At 51.1% G+C, this 17,240-nt stretch overlaps 7 protein-coding genes across 7 annotated transcripts; 2 read left to right on the top strand and 5 right to left on the bottom strand.

Moving 5' to 3' along the window:
• Positions 1-276: 276 nt before the first annotated feature.
• Positions 277-1,911, bottom strand: PV10_02856 (uncharacterized protein; the record flags this gene model as incomplete). Its single annotated transcript, XM_016367231.1, has 1 exon — positions 277-1,911. The coding sequence occupies one exon, from the start codon at positions 1,909-1,911 to the stop codon at positions 277-279; it is 1,635 nt and encodes a 544-aa protein (XP_016226749.1).
• Positions 1,912-2,626: 715 nt separating this feature from the next.
• On the bottom strand, positions 2,627-4,087 carry PV10_02855 (uncharacterized protein; the record flags this gene model as incomplete). The annotated part of the gene is made up of 1 exon (XM_016367230.1): positions 2,627-4,087. The coding sequence occupies one exon, from the start codon at positions 4,085-4,087 to the stop codon at positions 2,627-2,629; it is 1,461 nt and encodes a 486-aa protein (XP_016226748.1).
• Positions 4,088-4,761: 674 nt separating this feature from the next.
• PV10_02854 (uncharacterized protein) lies at positions 4,762-6,077 on the top strand. The gene is made up of 3 exons (XM_016367229.1): positions 4,762-5,072; positions 5,136-5,645; positions 5,703-6,077. The coding sequence occupies exons 1-3, from the start codon at positions 4,998-5,000 to the stop codon at positions 5,994-5,996; spliced, it is 879 nt and encodes a 292-aa protein (XP_016226747.1). The 5' UTR covers positions 4,762-4,997; the 3' UTR covers positions 5,997-6,077.
• A 25-nt stretch (positions 6,078-6,102) lies between these two features.
• On the bottom strand, positions 6,103-7,701 carry PV10_02853 (uncharacterized protein; the record flags this gene model as incomplete). Its single annotated transcript, XM_016367228.1, has 2 exons — positions 6,103-6,205; positions 6,302-7,701. The coding sequence occupies 2 exons, from the start codon at positions 7,699-7,701 to the stop codon at positions 6,103-6,105; spliced, it is 1,503 nt and encodes a 500-aa protein (XP_016226746.1).
• Positions 7,702-8,117: 416 nt separating this feature from the next.
• On the bottom strand, positions 8,118-11,965 carry PV10_02852 (uncharacterized protein). Its single transcript, XM_016367227.1, has 2 exons — positions 9,543-11,965; positions 8,118-9,496 (listed from the first exon to the last, which is right to left on the bottom strand). The coding sequence occupies exons 1-2, from the start codon at positions 11,697-11,699 to the stop codon at positions 8,597-8,599; spliced, it is 3,057 nt and encodes a 1,018-aa protein (XP_016226745.1). The 5' UTR covers positions 11,700-11,965; the 3' UTR covers positions 8,118-8,596.
• Positions 11,966-13,450: 1,485 nt separating this feature from the next.
• PV10_02851 (uncharacterized protein) lies at positions 13,451-14,677 on the top strand (the record flags this gene model as incomplete). The annotated part of the gene is made up of 1 exon (XM_016367226.1): positions 13,451-14,677. One exon carries the CDS (start codon positions 13,451-13,453, stop codon positions 14,630-14,632), a length of 1,182 nt encoding a protein of 393 aa, XP_016226744.1. The 3' UTR covers positions 14,633-14,677.
• A 165-nt stretch (positions 14,678-14,842) lies between these two features.
• PV10_02850 (uncharacterized protein) lies at positions 14,843-15,995 on the bottom strand (the record flags this gene model as incomplete). Its single annotated transcript, XM_016367225.1, has 5 exons — positions 14,843-15,028; positions 15,086-15,166; positions 15,239-15,351; positions 15,414-15,652; positions 15,694-15,995. 5 exons carry the CDS (start codon positions 15,993-15,995, stop codon positions 14,843-14,845), a joined length of 921 nt encoding a protein of 306 aa, XP_016226743.1.
• Positions 15,996-17,240: the final 1,245 nt, after the last annotated feature.

The following is a 17,240-nucleotide window of genomic DNA, read 5'->3' as shown; positions in this document are numbered from 1 at the left end:
TGCCTGGAGAAGTACTGCTTTAGGTGCTCCCCCATTCCCTCATAGGTGCTGTGAGCACCTAAAGAGCCTCGACCTCCAGGCGTGTTTTAGACAAGTCTAGGCGTCCCTGTGGTGGGGATCCCCTCCGACTTGGGGCGCGTCACCTGATGACGGCTAACACGTGACCATAACCAAATGCTCCCGAGGCAGGCATGCATCAGCATCGAAATCTGCCTGACTTCATCAGCAAAATCATCCTCGAAAACCCTACAAAAACCCATCTCAAAACTTGTCCATCTAGTCTTGGTGCTTTCGACTACCCTGCCGTCCAATGGTGATAAATGGTACAAATCCCATGGCCACCACCGCACCCACCAGACTCACCCAAAAGGTCGCCTGATATGCTCGATACTTGAGGGCCCCTTCTCCCTCGGATGCTCCTCCGGCGCTGTTGAAGATGCTGGTTTGAATTCCGATCCCAATGGTCGCTGCTAACCGTATCACCGTATTGAACAGCCCCCCTGCAACCGACTGCTGTTCGCTCGGCAGAAACGACATGACATACATGTTGGTCACGGTAAACTCGAGATCGGCCGATAGCACCGAAAACAAAAGGGCAGGAAACGTCAGTGCCCAATAACTGATCTCAGTCGACGTCGCCGAGAAGAGGGCACAGGCGATGACGGCTGACACTGCTCCCGCAATCATGATGATCTTGTTTGAGATCCGATGCATGATGACGGCCGCGAGGAAGTTGACCACGATGCCTCCTATTCCAGCTGGCAATAGTCGTACCGCGTTCATCAGTGGCGACAAGCTGTCAATCCGCTGCCAGGACAGCGTAAGCCAGAAGAGGTTTCCTGAGAAGCCATAAAAGCCCAGGCACAGGACAATCACCACCAGACTGAAGTTTCGGTCCCTCCATACCATCAACGGCATCAGTGGATACCGAAACACACTCTGCCAATACACGAAGCCACCCGTCAAAACCACTCCCACCACCAACATCGCAATCACGTATGACGCCCCCCACCCGCTCTCTCCACCCAAGGTCAGAGCTGCCGTGAACATGGCCACTCCAACCACGGCCAGAAACGCCCCCAGCAGGTCAAACTTGACGAATGTGTCCATATTCAAACCCCCCAGGCTCTGTTCAACATCCATCGGCGTCGTCCACCACGCCGCAAAGAAGAAGAAGCCGTAGATTACTGACATGACCCAGAATACCGCCCTCCAGGTCGACACTTGCATTGTCACACCAGCAATAAACGCCCCAAACACAAACCCCACTGGATTACCAGCACTAAAACACGCAAATGCTCGATTCTTGCGTCGTGACGGCTTGTCGTAAACCGCTCCCAGCTTCCCAATCGCTGGTGGCACCGAAGCCGCCGAACTGAGGCCTAGGAGTCCACAAAATACATCCATGTAGATTGCATTTGTCGCAAAACCCACGACCAACAGACAGATGCTGAAGAAGCCAATGCTGACCAAAAACAACAAGCGCCGTCCAAAAAGGTCAGCCACCCGGCCAAAGAAGAGAAGAAATGTTCCTGCGGCCAATGTCTGTGCTGCGCTGATCCACGTTACTTCGGCCGCCGTCATGTTGAGATCCCGTCCGATGAAGCTGGTCATGCAGAGAATCGCCCCAGAGAAGATGGAGCTCTGCCCCACTGCCAACGTCGTCGTCAACACAAATAGACATTCTTGAGCCAGACTACTAAACACGGCCGGCCGGCTGCCGTATGGATCGGATTCGATTGGAACAAGTGATGCACCACCCATCGATGTTGTAGGTTCAATGATTTCAAAGCTGGTCATGCCTTGGTGTGGTCGCGACGCTGTGTCGGCAGAATCGCCTGTTCCACTGCCTTGTTCAATGTCGGTGGACTGTTGCTCCACGTTGACCTCTTTGACCAGAGAGGAATTCATTTTTTAATCAAACTTCCGCCGTCTCACAACTCGTACTTTCCAGTTACCTGTCAGGACCGTCGACATGTGGCCAAAGGGATTATTCGATCCGTTACGAGGAAGAAAGATGAGAAGAAGCTGTGGTTCGAGATCGAGCTGGGACGGGGATTTTCCTTCAAGACTTGGCTATTCGTCTAATCAAAGCCGATGGCTGTCACTTTGGCCATGGGCTTAACTAAGCACAGGCTGGAGGACCCCGAAGAGATTCTAGTTGGTCATGGTTGAAGCTTGAGTTTTAACTACTCGATCCCCCACATCGGCTTGAATTCCGCTTTTCAACGGCGATGATGTCCCACACCCCACAACCATCAGTCATCAATCATCGTTGATCAGCCATGGTTCGTACATGATGTTCTCAGATACCAGAGAATGATATCTGGGGTACTATGCACGCCTTATCGAGTCTCGTAGACGTCATGGTTTGCGCGGTCAAGGTTTGTTTACATTCATCTTGTTACTAATACTTGCAGCGTCTGCGAAAATGTCCAGAAAGCCGTACAAGGTATGCATATCACTCTTTAGTCTTTCATTAATTGTTCAATCCTATCTCAGTCCTCCTTTGATTGGAGATCTGTTGATGCCAGAATAATCATGCGCCTAGTGAGCAGGAAGAAGGTTTTTTAGGAGGTAGGCGACTGGGACCAAGGCATGCTCTTGCACAGTTGATCTGAACTCCTCAAGTGGCTTTGCGTGAAAATGGCAGCAATGAACATCCCCAGCTACGCTTGACGAGACTTGGAGCAGAAGCTGCTGCAGTGGTCGCCTCGGGGTATTTGTCGCGCTGTTGATCCATACTGAAGCGGCCAAATGGTCTCCCAGTGCGCTTCACCAGGCGACAACGACCCTGTCCCTTGGTCTGCTGTCTAGCCCCAGATTCGATCTCGTCCATGGTCTGCCCCACTGAGTCAAACAAATCGCTAGCTTGATCTTGGCGCAGTGGTGCCACAGTCTGAAGGAGAGATGGCACCGCTCGATGCTTTGGGGTCATCCTCATCTTTCGAGCTTTATACCCGGAGTTACAAGATTCACCGTCGTCGCTAGGTGTCAGATGGTCGTCGGAAAAGATTTCGAAGCTGATCATCCTCCTCGAGTTAATGGCGTCGGTCTGCAAGCTGACACTCGCATCTGGCTTGGGTTCGCACACAGCGCCTGGTCGATATGGACGATACACGGTTGTCTGCTCGGCCTGACTCTCTCGAAGGTTGCCCGAATTGTGCGTAGTAGTAAATTCGTTGGCTTGGAATTTGGGAAGAGCGGTGGGGACGTATGCGTGGTAGGCTACAGATGTGTCAACGCGGAGACTCTTGCGCAAGGTCAACTTCCTCACCTTTCGCTCCTCAGCACTCAACTCAATCTTGTCTGTCTCGGGACTGTTGAAACCTGGATGATGATCATGTTCGTCATAGTTGCTCTCACTTCGAGTGTCACTGCTCGCCTGAGCTTGGTTGAGGAAACGGCTCCTATCCGACGAGATGGTTCCGTCTCGCAATTGCCAGTCAAAATCAAACGATTGCTCCACCTTGTCCAGGAGCGATTCGACATGACAGTCCATACAATCAGGGTTTGTTCCGTCGTGGAGCCAGTGATCGAGTCGCACATCGCGTCGAAAAGCCGCGCTATCGCGCTTGTTTCGCACTGAACCTGAACTATCAGAAGACTTGGTGGGGCTTGTGGTATTGGTCAAATCACCCTCTTGGGGAATGATGAGATGGTCACCTGCCGCCCAGCTATTCCGATTCGCAGCATTAGTAGCCGGAGATGGTCTCGACGAGCCTTGGGCAGTGTTCTCAATAGTGAGGAACATGCTCCGAGGTCGAGCCGTAGTAGCAGGAGTCTGTCTTCCACGAGTCAGCTGCCCTTGGCCAATGGATGAAAGTGCTTCTGACACAAGGTCATCTCCACTTGGGTCGGGCTTGATGTGCCCAATCGGACGTGGTGACGATGTCTCGACGATATGCTCCAAACCTGGTTGACTGACTGGCGACTCTCGAGGCGCATCCCAAAGGTTAAAAGGAGTAAAAGGTCGGGTCGCCAACTCAGCCAGTCGGGACTGTGGTCGAGGAGGAGATGTCTGAGTCGTAGCCTGGCCAGCTTTGCTAGTCTGACCTACATCCGGTCCGATAGTGTAGGTACGCATTGTTGTGGATGGATGGTTAGTATCTCACTCGCAATTGCTAATGTCCTACCAAAACAAGGGGTTTGGGAGAGAGCAGTATGCGGGCTAGAGCCGGTAGGTTAGCTAGATGGGCAGATTCTGGTTTCTGAGTTGAGAGAAGAAATTGAGAAAGGCCATTGTGAGCGAGATGGGGAGATATTATAGAGATATATTTAGCATGAGACAAAAGAGAGTTTGTCCTGTCAGGTCTTTGGGAATTCATTATTACAAGAGCTTGTTAAGAAGGGTATTATTCTTTGATACGTTGCGATATCACTGAAAGGGGTTCTGATGGTATGAATCAGACCTTTGTTGTGGATGAAAGAGATGTTTGGTGTGTGAGACATGGCTGACAATGAAGAGGAGGAACCTATCCTTTCATACTGTGCCGTTCCGAGGTTGTCTGAGCATGAAATCCGTTAGATCTTTGTTGTATTATGTAGATGACAGGTTGTTCCAATAGTGATGTCGATGTCGACGACAATATTGATAATCATCACGTGACTATTGTATTCAGCCTTGCCGGTTTTTTTTCCGACAACCGGACGAGGCTGAGGTTTTCGCACTTGTCGGCAAAAGCAGGAACGACCCTGGGGTGCCATGGACGTTCGTACCTGCCTGCAAGATCCGCGGGTCTCCAACAACCTCGGCAGGACCCCAATCGCTCCTTCCCCATCCAGAAGTCAACCACATCGACGTCGTGATGAATTCCTCGGATTTTTTTACATTTCGCGATTCATGTTGGAGATTGCGTCTCTATTGACTTCTTCCACTTGACCTAGACAACATTTCTCTTTCCTTCCTATCATACCTTGGGAACACCTCCAGCAGTAGAACCACTGTCGCATCCCACTTCAATTACCCCAGCGTCTTCACATCCCCCGCCGCAACCATGTCACAAAGAGCTCAACAGGTCTTGTCGCACTTGAACTACCCCAAGGGTCTCCTTGCGGGACAAGTTGCAATTGTAAGTATAGCACAGCTGTCTCGATGTCGATACCGTCAGAAGCTCACGCCTTGTTCACCATAGATCACCGGCTCCGGTCAAGGTATCGGCGCCGAAGCTGCCCGACTCTTTGCCAACGAAGGTGCCAAAGTGGTGGTGACTGACGTCGACTCCGCCAAAGCCGACAGCGTTGCCAAGTCGATCAACGACGCCTCTCCTGGACGAGCTATTGCTGTCGCTGGCGATGTCACCGACCCCAACTTCTTCCCCGTCCTGGTCCAAAAGACGGCCGAGTTTGGAAATGGAAAGATTCATATCATTGTCAACAATGCCGGTTATACATGGGATGGTGTCATTCATAAAATCACCGACAAGCAATGGGATACCATTCTCTCTGTCCACAATACCGCTCCCTTCCGGTTGATCAGACAAGCTGCCCCATACTTCCGTGTCAAGGATGGTGAACCACGCTGCATCATCAACATTTCCTCCACATCCGGCACCCACGGTAATGCTGGTCAGGCCAACTACAGCTTGGCCAAGGCTGGTGTTACTGGATTGACCAAGACCATTGCAAAGGAATGGGGTCCACAGGTGAGATGAGACAACATGGCCTCATAATGAATTAGTGAGACTAATCTGACTCAACAGTTTGGTGTCCGAGCCAACACTATTGCATTCGGTCATATCGACACTCGTCTGACGAGAGCTAAGGAATCTGGTGCATTCATCACCACTCCTGATGGTCAACGTGTCGCTTTGGGTATCCCAGGTGCTCAGATAGCCGATCGCAAGGGAGGTGACGCTACTCCCTACAAAGATATTCCTCTTGGACGACCAGGCTCTGCCACCGAGGCTGCTTCATCCGTTCTCGCCGTTGTCAGCCCCTTGTTCGCCTATGTCAATGGACAGACCATTGAGGTCACCGGTGGCCGAAACATTTAGATAAATTTGTCATCTTTGGGGAGCATGATGCGTGTATATACAACCATGGCTCAAGTTGATTAATATATCCTTGAAACTCTACCCTCTTATCCTTGCTCTGGTATTTTCATTCAGCATATTCCTCCATTGATGAAACCTGCTCCACAGGATGTTTGTCGAGACTTTCATACAGCTGTAAGTAACTCCCGATCAAGAACGCCCAAGATCCCCTATCAAGAATCAGTCAATTGAGTCAGCAATAAGTCCTCGGGCCAAAAAGAAACCACACATCCGTGAACAGGGAAGGTAGGTCAGTCAATACATACCAAAACGTTGCTAATCCCGCCTGATATTGCGCGCCCGAACTCCCATAAACCATGCCCAACGCACCACACAACGTAAATCCCACACTCCCAATCAAATTCCAAAACGCAATATGCCAACCCAGTACACGCGGCGCAGGAATATACCACTTTCGTTGCGTCTCGAGCAAATACAACGAACTCGACACAATAAACCCGGATCCACCAATGACCTGTGGAATCCAATATGCGGCGTTCAATCGCCACTGGGGAGTGAGGTGGTCGTTGATTCCAGGTAACGCGGTGATTCCAGAGATGCCGAATACGGTCGCGGCGAAGAGTTGGGCCGCGCCGGCGAGGAAGCCCAAGTCGTGGATGTAGTGGGTGCGAAGGGATGTGAGGGTGGGGAGCCATTGCCAGGATGATGGTGATGGTGATGGGGATGAGGTTGTAGAGGTGGTGGATGTTGTTGATGTCAATCCCAGATATTTTCGCGATGGCTTGCCCACCAAATTCCGCTTATTCTGATGATGATGTCGACAATGAGCAGTACTGGCCGTGAGACGATATCTCTGTCCATGGCCACCATGTAAGGAAGAGGAATCATTATCATTCTCCTCCTCCAACTTCTTCTTCTCCCTTTCAAAAACCTCTTCGACCGCCCACCCAAAACACCCAACCTGATCGGCATTGACGGCCTCAATAACGAGTAAAACCGACCCAACTTCAAAAAACACAATCGCTCCAATAAATGCACTAATCCCACCTGCATATTTACTCTCACCTGGAAACTCAGTCGATGGCGCCACCACGGGCAACCAACTGAAAAACCCATTTATGACCCACACCACACTTCCGAGTGTAAATGCCATGGCCACCAGCCAGGATATATCCCAGATGGGGAAATATGTTAGAGTTCGTTTGATGCCCAGGAGGATTTGATATGGGTGGGATGTATGTTGAGGCACGGTGATTCTTCGCTTGGATCCTGGCGGGGGAGTCGTGATTTGAAGCGCGTGGCGGCCCTTGCGGTTATCGCGAGAGCGCCAGAGGAAGCGTACGTGTTGGGCGGGTTGGGTTCGGGTGAGTGGTGGTGGTGGTGGTGGTTTGGTGATGCGATGATTGTGGTCATCATCATCAGCACCAGCACCAGAGGTGATGATTTCATGATCCGCCTCCTCCTCCTCTCTCGGTACAAGCTTGACTCCTCGTTTAGATGCAGGAGGATGGAAAGTGAAATGCGCTCTTGTCGGGTTGAGAAATGAGAATGGTCCTTGAGCATGATGGAACTGGAGGTGTTGATGATCTTGTAATGGTTCTCTTGATTTGAAATGATGATGATGATGATGGCGACGACGATGATAATTGGTATTTTGATTGTTGTTTTTGCTGGTGCTACTGCTCTCACCGTTGATGCTGTCCATGATTCGACTGCTTCCCCGGTTCACTCTGGAATTTCCTTCAAGTGTTAAATTGAATCCAATTCTTACTTATTTTCCCCTTTTCTGGGTTGCCTCGTCTGATACTGACATATTGTAGTTGGACGATTAACTAGAATTTAGGTACAACACACAAGCAAAAAACATTGAATAATCACATCACCTCACATCCAAACTTTCGGAGGGGGTCCGAGCTCCCCATAAACAGCCCATTCGTTTAGGCGTCGTTTTAACCTTGACCAGTAGTAATTAATTAATCCGTAGACGGAACCGACCAGATCCCGGGGCTCAGACCCCTTGTAAGCAAACCCTCCATGTTTAAACCTCAGTTAAGCAAATCGAACGCCGAAAAGAAAGACAAGTTCTGGAAAAAAAAAACAATTTCTAAAAGAATGATAGAGTGAAATCCAAGGGTTTTTGGTATTAATGAGCTGATAATGATAAAGACATTGATAATGTTGACCAACTGTACTAAGTAGAAAACTAAGCCAATCTTCAATGCTTGGTGCTCGCCAAAGAATTTGGATACCAATGTACACCATTCATCATGACTGTTCTCGTCACTGTCATTCCACATCAACTCCATCCCAACTAAAGTACTCGACTGAGTGGTGATCATGGCATGGTGTCTACTTGAACACTTTCGATCGAATGTATTGTGGTCATCAAATCTCCATCATGCCATCCACTGTCATCTGTCTGTAGTTCCCTGCCTGAGGTGAAAGGTCGCCAAGGCATTATCGTCGAGCTGAAGCCGGGCGCTGAGAGACACTCTGGCTTTCAGGAGGCATGATCTGATCTGGCGCCAAATTCTGGGTCGACTTTGTCCATCTCTGTGCAAGGTCGTCCATCGTAACCAACGTAACCCTTCTCCATCTCATTATTGATCTGTTGCCATGTCGTCCGGCCATGACCCATCTGCCTTTCCGCCCCCTGTGGCACCTCCGCTCCCACCAACTCCGCCGTTATTGCCAAAGAAGAATCCATCAAACAAATCAAACTGTTGTCCATCCGACCAATCGTGTTGAAGGTCTAATCCCATGCCAAAGCCTAGATCCAGTCCGCTCGCGTCAAAGTTGAAATCGTCTCCACCAGTCCCCACGGCGTCGTTCAAAAAATCCATTCCAGGAAGTGATGACATGAAATCAGGATTGTACGTGTTCTGCATATAAAATGGCTGTTGTTGTCGTTGCTGTTGTGGAAAGAGGTAACTGCCACTATTCGCTTGGTTCTGCTGTTGCTGTGGACCCAGACCCATTCCTGTGTTAGCCTGAGAGTTGATGCTTGATGCGGGGGACGGATGAGGTACTATAGGTGATGTCTGTGGCTGCTGTGTGAGAGGAAGCATAAACCCAGTTTGCTGTGGTTGAGTCCGTTGCAGGTTGCCCAATGGTTGAGGGAAGGAATAAGAAGGACGAGTACTTGGCTCCATATCCTCTGGGAATAGCTCCCGCAAATCCATGTCGAACTTGGGGGGCGGTCGTTTTGCGACAGGTTTTGGCGCCAATGGATGATATGTGTCCACCTTCGCATGGTTTGCTGGTAGGCTTGATGTCGCCACATGTGAGCTCTGCACGCTTGTCTGTCTTGACAATGACTGTCGAGGGTCTTCACGCTCGGCCGAGAACCCGAATCCAGGGGTTGACATGCACATTTGGACGGTAGCTTTACTCATCCGCTCCAATGCATCACGACATGCTTCAGCCGGTGGACACTTTTCCATCAGATCTCCGAGAACAGAGGTGGCAGACATGACTGTCCAATCAAAGTCATCCAAGGTCTAGCCAGGTTAGCAAGCGCTTCAACGTACAACAAGTCACACTTACCAGGCGAGCTCTGACAGCAGGCGAATGCCAGACAGCGTATAAAAATGAAATGCCAGCCATGAACAAATGATGAGTCGCAAGATAGGTGTAGTTGACCAACCTCAATCGATGTAACTGTCGATACAATTTGAGCGTTTTCTGTCCGGCTTCAGCGCATTTGAGGAAAACAAGATCTTCATCTTCCTTTTCTTCCATCCTCACACTCGAAGGACTCGAAACTTCGTCAGTGGGGCTCAATTCACCGGCGAGAGGTGGTGGGACACTGAGACTTTGGCGATACAAAATGATGACGGCTTGCCAGTAATTAAGCTCCAGAAACTGAACGGAAAATGCGACTCCGGTCTCTGAGGGGTCAGGTGCAGACTGCTTCCAATCATATAAACGTTGATCAATATCCCTACGCCATTCGCGGAATGAGTCAAATTTGCTCATAAAAGGCGACGGTAATTTTGTATGCATAAATTGATTGTTGCGATTGGTCCCATGAAGGCGTGCTTGTTGAGCCTGCTGATGCTGTAGAACTTGGAGAATCTCCGATTGTAGAAGTCGAAGGCGAAAGTAATGGTGTGAGACGCATTTATAAGTCGGTTCCAGGGAGGCCCCATTTGGTTTGACGAAGCCGGCTCTAGTAATATACTTGTCTTCCAGTAGAGAGGGGAATTCAGTGGTGACAACTTGATCGGTGATGCCGAATGGTCGTCCAACACAGGTGCTTACAAGACGATCAAAGGTATAGGTACACCACCAGAGCCTCCTTCGGAAATCGCGGACCCATTCACGTCGCCCTCTCTCTTGCGCATTCACGGTTTTTGCTGATTGGGCATCTGTACCATTACTAGCAGGTTCACGAATCTCAGGAACGGCATCTATGCCAGAGCCGTCCTCGTAGTGAAGACCGAGGTCAACAGCCAACCTCATGGCTACTCCGACAATGTACCACAGACCAGGGGCGACAGGCCGGAGAAGTGCAAAGCTGCATAACAAAAGGACAGCTTGCAGTTCTTCCAGGTCGCCATTGCTCCGTTCGGCCGCCTCGCCGGATGAGTTTGCACTGAGGTAGGCGCCAAGATTCACAATGGCAGAAGCATGATATTCTTCTGGCTGAGCCTGCTGACTTGCAAGTCGGGGGCGCTTCGAGGCATATTCATTCTGGCCCTGGGCGTTGGGCTGAGGGTCTGAGGATCCCCATATGATACCCGCGCCAATGGCAAAAACGATATTAAGCAGATACAACTCACGACTGCTTCGCTTTGATGGTTCAATGGAATACGTGCGGTCGAACAACTCCATAAATTCTGGCCGGTGAAGAATTGGGATTTGAGGGTTGGCATGCTCAAAATATAGGTCGACCAGCTTCACGCCAAGCTGTCGATCGGGGAACGGCGCTTCCTTGATTGTTGGCTTAGTTTGTAGACCAAAGTAAGAATCTCGCATGGAGCTTCCTCCAGCAGTGGCGACATTTGGCATGGGCCGGCTGGGACGGATGCCTGCTCGTTCAGAGTTGTTCGTCGAGACGGAACTCTTGACCGCGGCCAGTACTACGCGTGCGAACGATATCCCCGAGGTGGAACCCAGGTATCTCGCATCTGACGCGCCTTGTACAGAGACCATACCGATGTTTGAGACGAGCTTATTGAGCTTATCGGCGTCTTCTTGCTTCTGGTCTCTTTCTTCAGGCCGCAGGTTACGCGGGGAGTCGTTGTTCGGAGATAACGGGCCTCCCCACGACTCCTTGGTGCTGGCAGGCGATTGAGCAGCATCACCCAGTTCCTTCGACTCGGGACCGTAGACATCACTTGTGCCATACGAGATGTTGTTGGCCTTGAGGAGTGATTCGAAATACGTCAGACGCGTCTCGAGGTAGTATACATAACTGCGAGGGATTTCTCGCTTGGTAATGGGATCGTAGCCTACACATCGCACGCTGGCCTTCTCACAGGTCGAACAGGCAGGCAGGCGCTGGTCGCAGCGGTTCTTGCGAATGCGACAGCGGTTGCATGCCGAGACATTGCGGAAGGCAGCAGTGGCTGAGGCGGATGTATGTGGAGGGGAGGCAGAGGGGTGATGGTTGTCATGCTGAGAGTGAGAGGACTTTTCGTCTGGCTGGTAGGCTCGCTTGAGACTGGCGCTCTGAGGGGAAGCAGCATTGGAGGTCATGGATCAGGTGAGGGTACTGACATGTCCGCCAGTGCTGAGTTACGGGAACGAAGAGATGTTAGCACTGCGGGCGGGTTTCATGGTATAGGGCAGGGCAGCCTTGTCCTGTTTCACAGTATCGGATGGCAGCATGACTCCATTTCTGGGCTGCACGAGGAATGAATGCCGAGAGGTGCAATGTGGCAGGGTTAGAAGTTTGCAGACATGGACACACCAATGAGGCGATGGGTGCTGGGGTGAGAAAATAGTCGAAGCGTAGCATTGACTGCGTTGTTGAGGTGGAGGTTGAGAGACGTGGGACGGTGGGAGATTCTTATCGTGCAGTTGACGAGCATCCAATCAGAGCCCGCGATTGCATGATAAAGTCGTACCTTCCTTCGATTGATTGTCACGGGCAGTATGTAATTCTATTGAAAAGTTTATCCGATCCGACCTCTATCTTCTATTTCTGTATATCAATGATACCTTGGAGTGCTTGGTTAATGGTCAGCCTCATCTCCTGTCAATCTGTCAATCGAGCGCATGGCGCGAGAATGACGGTCCGCCACTGGGCAACGTCATCGTTCCTAGATCAACGTAGCTAGTGTAAGAGTAAGGTGGATTACTCAAGTCATGTCGTGCTCAGGATATTCAACTTGAGAAGGGTCGATATCATCACGGGAGTCCAGAAACGCGGGAGCGGGAACATGACCTACGGAGTAAATGACCAATGTTGAAGAGGACTACTTTTTTGCGACCACGAATGTCCACCTCACGTATGATAGCCGTGACCATTACTCACCACGTGATGATATCACGTGAATGGATTCCCTTACGGCTATGTATACTCCGGACATAGACAGCAGATGGCGGCCCCTCAAGTTTCTAGAGGCTGAAGCAGCAAACCTCAGGTCTGGATTTAGAAATTGCTGAGACGAGATTATGTCCGCCTAGATATTTGAAAGTTCCGAGAAGTCCTCGGTTGGTCTCCCAAGGCGGTGAACAGTCAATCTTGACCAGACTCGGCGGCCAGGGAATCGTATTCACTCTGGCCTTTGGATTTGCATCCCATATCTCTGAGACGGCTTCAGAGAAATGATCCTTAGTCGCAAAATCACCATGGATTTGTTTGTTGACATCAGGCGTTTGCGCTAATCGTAGTAGCAATGGTTATACCAGACCGCCTAGGGCGGAGAAAAGAACATTCATCCCCGCCTGATCTCCTGAGTCCTACCAAGTTAGCCGTTTATCCGTCAGGCCAATTGCCCCAGTATTCCGGGCAAAGCCCATCGGCCCAAACCAGGGGCATAATTTTCCCTTCCTGCGATTGATCGACAAGCTCTGCACCATCCATTCCGACTATCGCAATGTCATCTAGACCTAGCCCCTCTTGATGAACCCTGCCTTTTACACCCTGCCAGACTTTCATAACCTGCTCCCATCAACTAGGGACCCCGTCGACGCAATTGTGCTAGAACCCATTGCGAGTTCGCCATAGTCGGTGGGCCAACAGGCTTGCAAGCCAGCCAGAACCCTACCGACTACAACATTACAATAGATCACCATCTGCATTCGGAAGCGAGGCCTCTTGGTGTTCCGGGGGGCATTTATCAGAAAATGTCCATCTACACCAGTCCTAGTCATAAAAGCAGGCAATGACCAAGTTTGCGGTAGTGTCAGCCTAACGAAACACTCAGTCGTGAGCGGACTTCACCCACAAAATGCGCGTACAAGCAAACTCACTTACGGCAGTAGCAGTATTGACACCAGCAATGGCAGCCCTGATAGAGAAACCTCTCGGTTTGTATGTCGCACAACAAAACACGGGGATCCTCGATGTTTCTTTCAATCCGGACTTGGGGGCAAATGACTCCTTGTCGATTCTGGCCACGATCGAGGCAGGAACGCAACCTCAGTGGTTCGCAGAGTACAACGACAACATCTATTCAGTCAGTCGCACCGGCTTCCCCGATAACTCATCAACCTCGGGTGGTATCTTTGCCTTCAAGCGATCGCCTAAGCCTGCACAAGGGTCAGATTCTTTAATCCTTTTTGACACCGAAACCAGCCATGGCCAAGGAGGTGTCCATTGCGATGTCAACCACGATGGCACTATCATCGCCGCAGCTAACATTGAAGGATCAAGCATGGCGGTCTATCCCCTCAAGCCTGACGGCTCAATCGGTGCGGCGACGTACACAGTTCAGTATACGCTGAAGGAGCCGGGCCCTGGAGCTGGGACTAGTCAGACGGAGCCTTATCCCCATGAGGCAGCCTTTGATCCTACTGGAAAATTCCTATTTGTCCCAGCTCGAGGCGAAGATCGAGTACATGTTTACTCGGTTCCAGCTGCAAATAAAGTCCGTCAACTTGATGACATCGTTGTCCCTCCCGGAACTGGCCCTCGACATACAGCTTTTCGACCCAATGTCGCTGGCAAAAACTATTTATACGTCCTCGGTGAATTAGATAATACTATTCGAGTCTACACCATCGACTACAGTCAAGCGGTTCATCAGAAGCTGAACTTTACGCTTCATCAAACAATTTCTACACTCGGGCTTGGGCTTCCACCCACTCCTCCGAACCGCGCCAGCCTGGCCTCCGAGGTGGCATTCACCTCCGATGGAAAGTTCGCTTATGCCTCCAATCGCAACACTACCGGGGCCGAAAGTGACACATTTGCTGTCTACACGATCAAAGATACAGACCCTGCCAACCACTTGACATATATCCATCTCGAGAAGACACTGGGCAAGATTCCACGTCATTTCGCGCTCTCTCCGGACAAGAACAACCGCTACTTGGCCGTAGCAAATGAATACAGCAATGATCTTGTCGTGTTCGAGAGGGACGAGACGAGTGGCTTGATGAAAGGAGTCAAGGGCCGGTTGAAGTTAGGTGATGCTTTGTTTGTCGCTAGAAATGGTCCTGCTTGCATGTTGTGGAAGTAGACTAGATAAAAGCAACTCACAGTCAATTAGTCTCGAGGTAGAGATCACTGCTGAAAAATCAATTCTAGAAAGATAGTGTACCATTTAATCAGCCAAGACGGCGTGAAATCCTTTTCAACCCTACTTCGTACCGTCAAGTAGCCAAAAGTACTCAACACCAAATATAGATCCTTATATCGAGTACCCGGCGCTCTTTTCTTCAACACTACGTCATGATTGCAGCGGCGACAGCGCAATGTTGCACTCTAAATCTAAAGTGGCATTCGGGTTGCCTTTCAGTGGGACAAAGTCCACCACCAGATCGGATTTGGTGGCAAAAACCGAGTCGTTATCCAGGTATTTCGTCTTTCGATCGAAGATCTGGGTGACTAGCGTGGCATAACCTTCTTTACTAGTCTACAGGTCGTCAGTATCAAAAGGATCAGGACTATATCAGCCGTAGCAGACACGTACCATGTAGTGAATGTGAGCGGGTCGGAATGGGTGTCGATCGAGGAGCTGGAGGAGCTTGCCAGCAGGTCCGTCCGAGGGTACCTGAAACAACGAAAAAGGTTAGAGAGCTGAGCAATCCCGGAGAAAATGGAGACAGGTCACAGTGTCACTTACGGGATATGGTACCGGGCGGATGCCGTATAGGGCATACTGGCCTTGGTCGTTGGTGGTGAATTTGCCGCGAAGATTGAACTCTCGTTGATTAGGATCTTGCTGCTCGTACAGGCCTGTGAACATGTCAGTCTGGACGAAGTTGGTGGATTGAATCTCGTCAAATCGTAAGCCCTACCATTCGTTGAGCATTGCCAGACGTCCACCAACGCGTTCTTGAGTGGCTCGCCCGTCACAGCGTCAGTGACAACGCCGTGGATATATGCAACTTCGGCGTCGGGGGGCGTGTCGAAGGTCATTGTAGACCCGAACTCACGCAGCGGAGTGTCACTTCTCCAGAAGGGACCGAGAATGGCACTGGACGTGGTGGTGACGTTGTCCATGCTCAGTTGGTGCGAGGTCACACTGTCGACGAGACTGTGGCATCAATTGTTAGTATGGCTCCTGACTCCGCGCACTCATCCATCTCGCTAGCTTGCCTTTCCAGCCCTAGAATATCCGACAGAAGGAGGCCCTCGTTGCGCTTTTCGTCGCTCATTCGGCCAGCCCAGTTCAGGAGTTCAAGACCAGCCATGAATTCCTTGGTGTTGAGATTGGTTTCCAGAATGAAGGCGTGGAGATGGCGAGTCAATGATGTGATTACCTCTCTCAGTCGTTCAGGCGTCTTTTCTCCCATCGATGCCACTACGGACTCGGTGAATTTCGAGGCATCGAGTTTCTGCCCGTGTGGCTTTTCGCCGTTGGTTCCGTTGCTGACCATCCTGAATACTGAACACCACTGGGGGAGATCGGACGGTATTGCCTACCATGCAACGTGCTCAGAAATCCTGCACTTTGAAAAGTCTAGTCCTTCTGAATTACCTGCTAATGAGCCCTCGCGGGTTTCTAATGCTCTACGTTTTGTCTGGTCCATTCCACAGTCGTCCTTATGTGGTCCTAGGAGGTCATCAACCCCGAAGGCCCAGCAAGCCTCGAAGCTGTGACTGGGCCCGAAACAGGTTTGGGGGATAGTCTGCGAGTGACCAAACTCAGCCACGAGTAGAGAGCTCGAGACAAGTGGCCTGAGAAGAGGAGACCTGTGGGGACAGGGACTCTGGAGAATTACGACCTCGATACGGAGCCCCATACGTTAGTACTTCCTCCCCACATCCGAAGCCTCCGAAACCACAGTCCGAAGGCAGGGATCGTGCCCGAAATGCCCCAAAGGAGGGTTACGAGCTTCGGCATTTCGTGCGGCCCCCTCCTCCCCTCTTGGCATCCTCCATGTCACTTATCATCATCGGCGTCGGACCATTTTTCCTTTGCGAGGACAGCGTTGTAATCATGATCGTGCGCCGACATGTAGCATGCCGCTGAATCACACCGACCCATCCCATTTCCCGAAGGCGTGTGCCAATTGCAGAAGGCGCAAAGAACGCTGCGATCGAAGGCAGCCTTGTGGTCGCTGCGTCTACCGGAGGGTGGCCTCGGGCTGTGTATTCCCTCACAGCTCCTCTTCTCAGTCTTCTTCTTCTCCTCCTGGGCCCGGCCGCAAAGATGGCCGAGCTTCGATTGCAACGACGACGAGCCAGGTCACCGTCGCCGACGTTATCAATCAAGGCCAGGTCTACATCCCGCCGCTCGAGCTGGAGGTCTCGGGTGATAACAACGCCTCCATGACCACGGGCGACACGGCATCGCCCGTGGTCTCGAAGCATCATCTGTCTCGTCTGCTTCGCGATCCGCGAGGCAAGTACATGTTCATCGGTGATTCCGCCAACCTGTCGTTTCTACAGGGTATCAGGAAACTGGTCCAGGACTCAATCGGCGAGTGCCACTTGACCAAGGATCCACTGCGGCATCAGATGGTCGAAGCAGCCCCTGATAAACAGCCGACCTGGCTCAAAGTGAACTCGACTCATCCCTCGCCGACCATCACTCTGGACGAGGCCAGGCATCTGATCCGTCGCTACTTTCTAGCCACCAACGGCATTCTCGACCTCTTTGATGAGCAAGACCTGCTCAA

Source organism: Exophiala mesophila, assembly GCF_000836275.1.
Source record: "Exophiala mesophila strain CBS 40295 unplaced genomic scaffold supercont1.2, whole genome shotgun sequence".
Classification (NCBI taxonomy): domain Eukaryota; kingdom Fungi; phylum Ascomycota; class Eurotiomycetes; order Chaetothyriales; family Herpotrichiellaceae; genus Exophiala; species Exophiala mesophila.
The sequence above is the reverse complement of the archived record's forward strand: the minus strand, read 5'-3'. Positions and strand labels throughout refer to the sequence as shown.

Excerpts from the sequence above, each read along its gene's own strand:
- PV10_02852 (XM_016367227.1), bottom strand. The coding sequence starts at position 11,699 with ATGACCTCCAATGCTGCTTCCCCTCAGAGCGCCAGTCTCAAGCGAGCC. Across the intron at positions 9,497-9,542 it reads CTGCTGTCAGAGCTCGCCTG|ACCTTGGATGACTTTGATTG; the intron begins GTAAGTGTGACT and ends TAACCTGGCTAG.
- PV10_02854 (XM_016367229.1), top strand. The coding sequence starts at position 4,998 with ATGTCACAAAGAGCTCAACAGGTCTTGTCGCACTTGAACTACCCCAAG. Across the intron at positions 5,073-5,135 it reads TTGCGGGACAAGTTGCAATT|ATCACCGGCTCCGGTCAAGG; the intron begins GTAAGTATAGCA and ends TGTTCACCATAG. Across the intron at positions 5,646-5,702 it reads CAAAGGAATGGGGTCCACAG|TTTGGTGTCCGAGCCAACAC; the intron begins GTGAGATGAGAC and ends CTGACTCAACAG.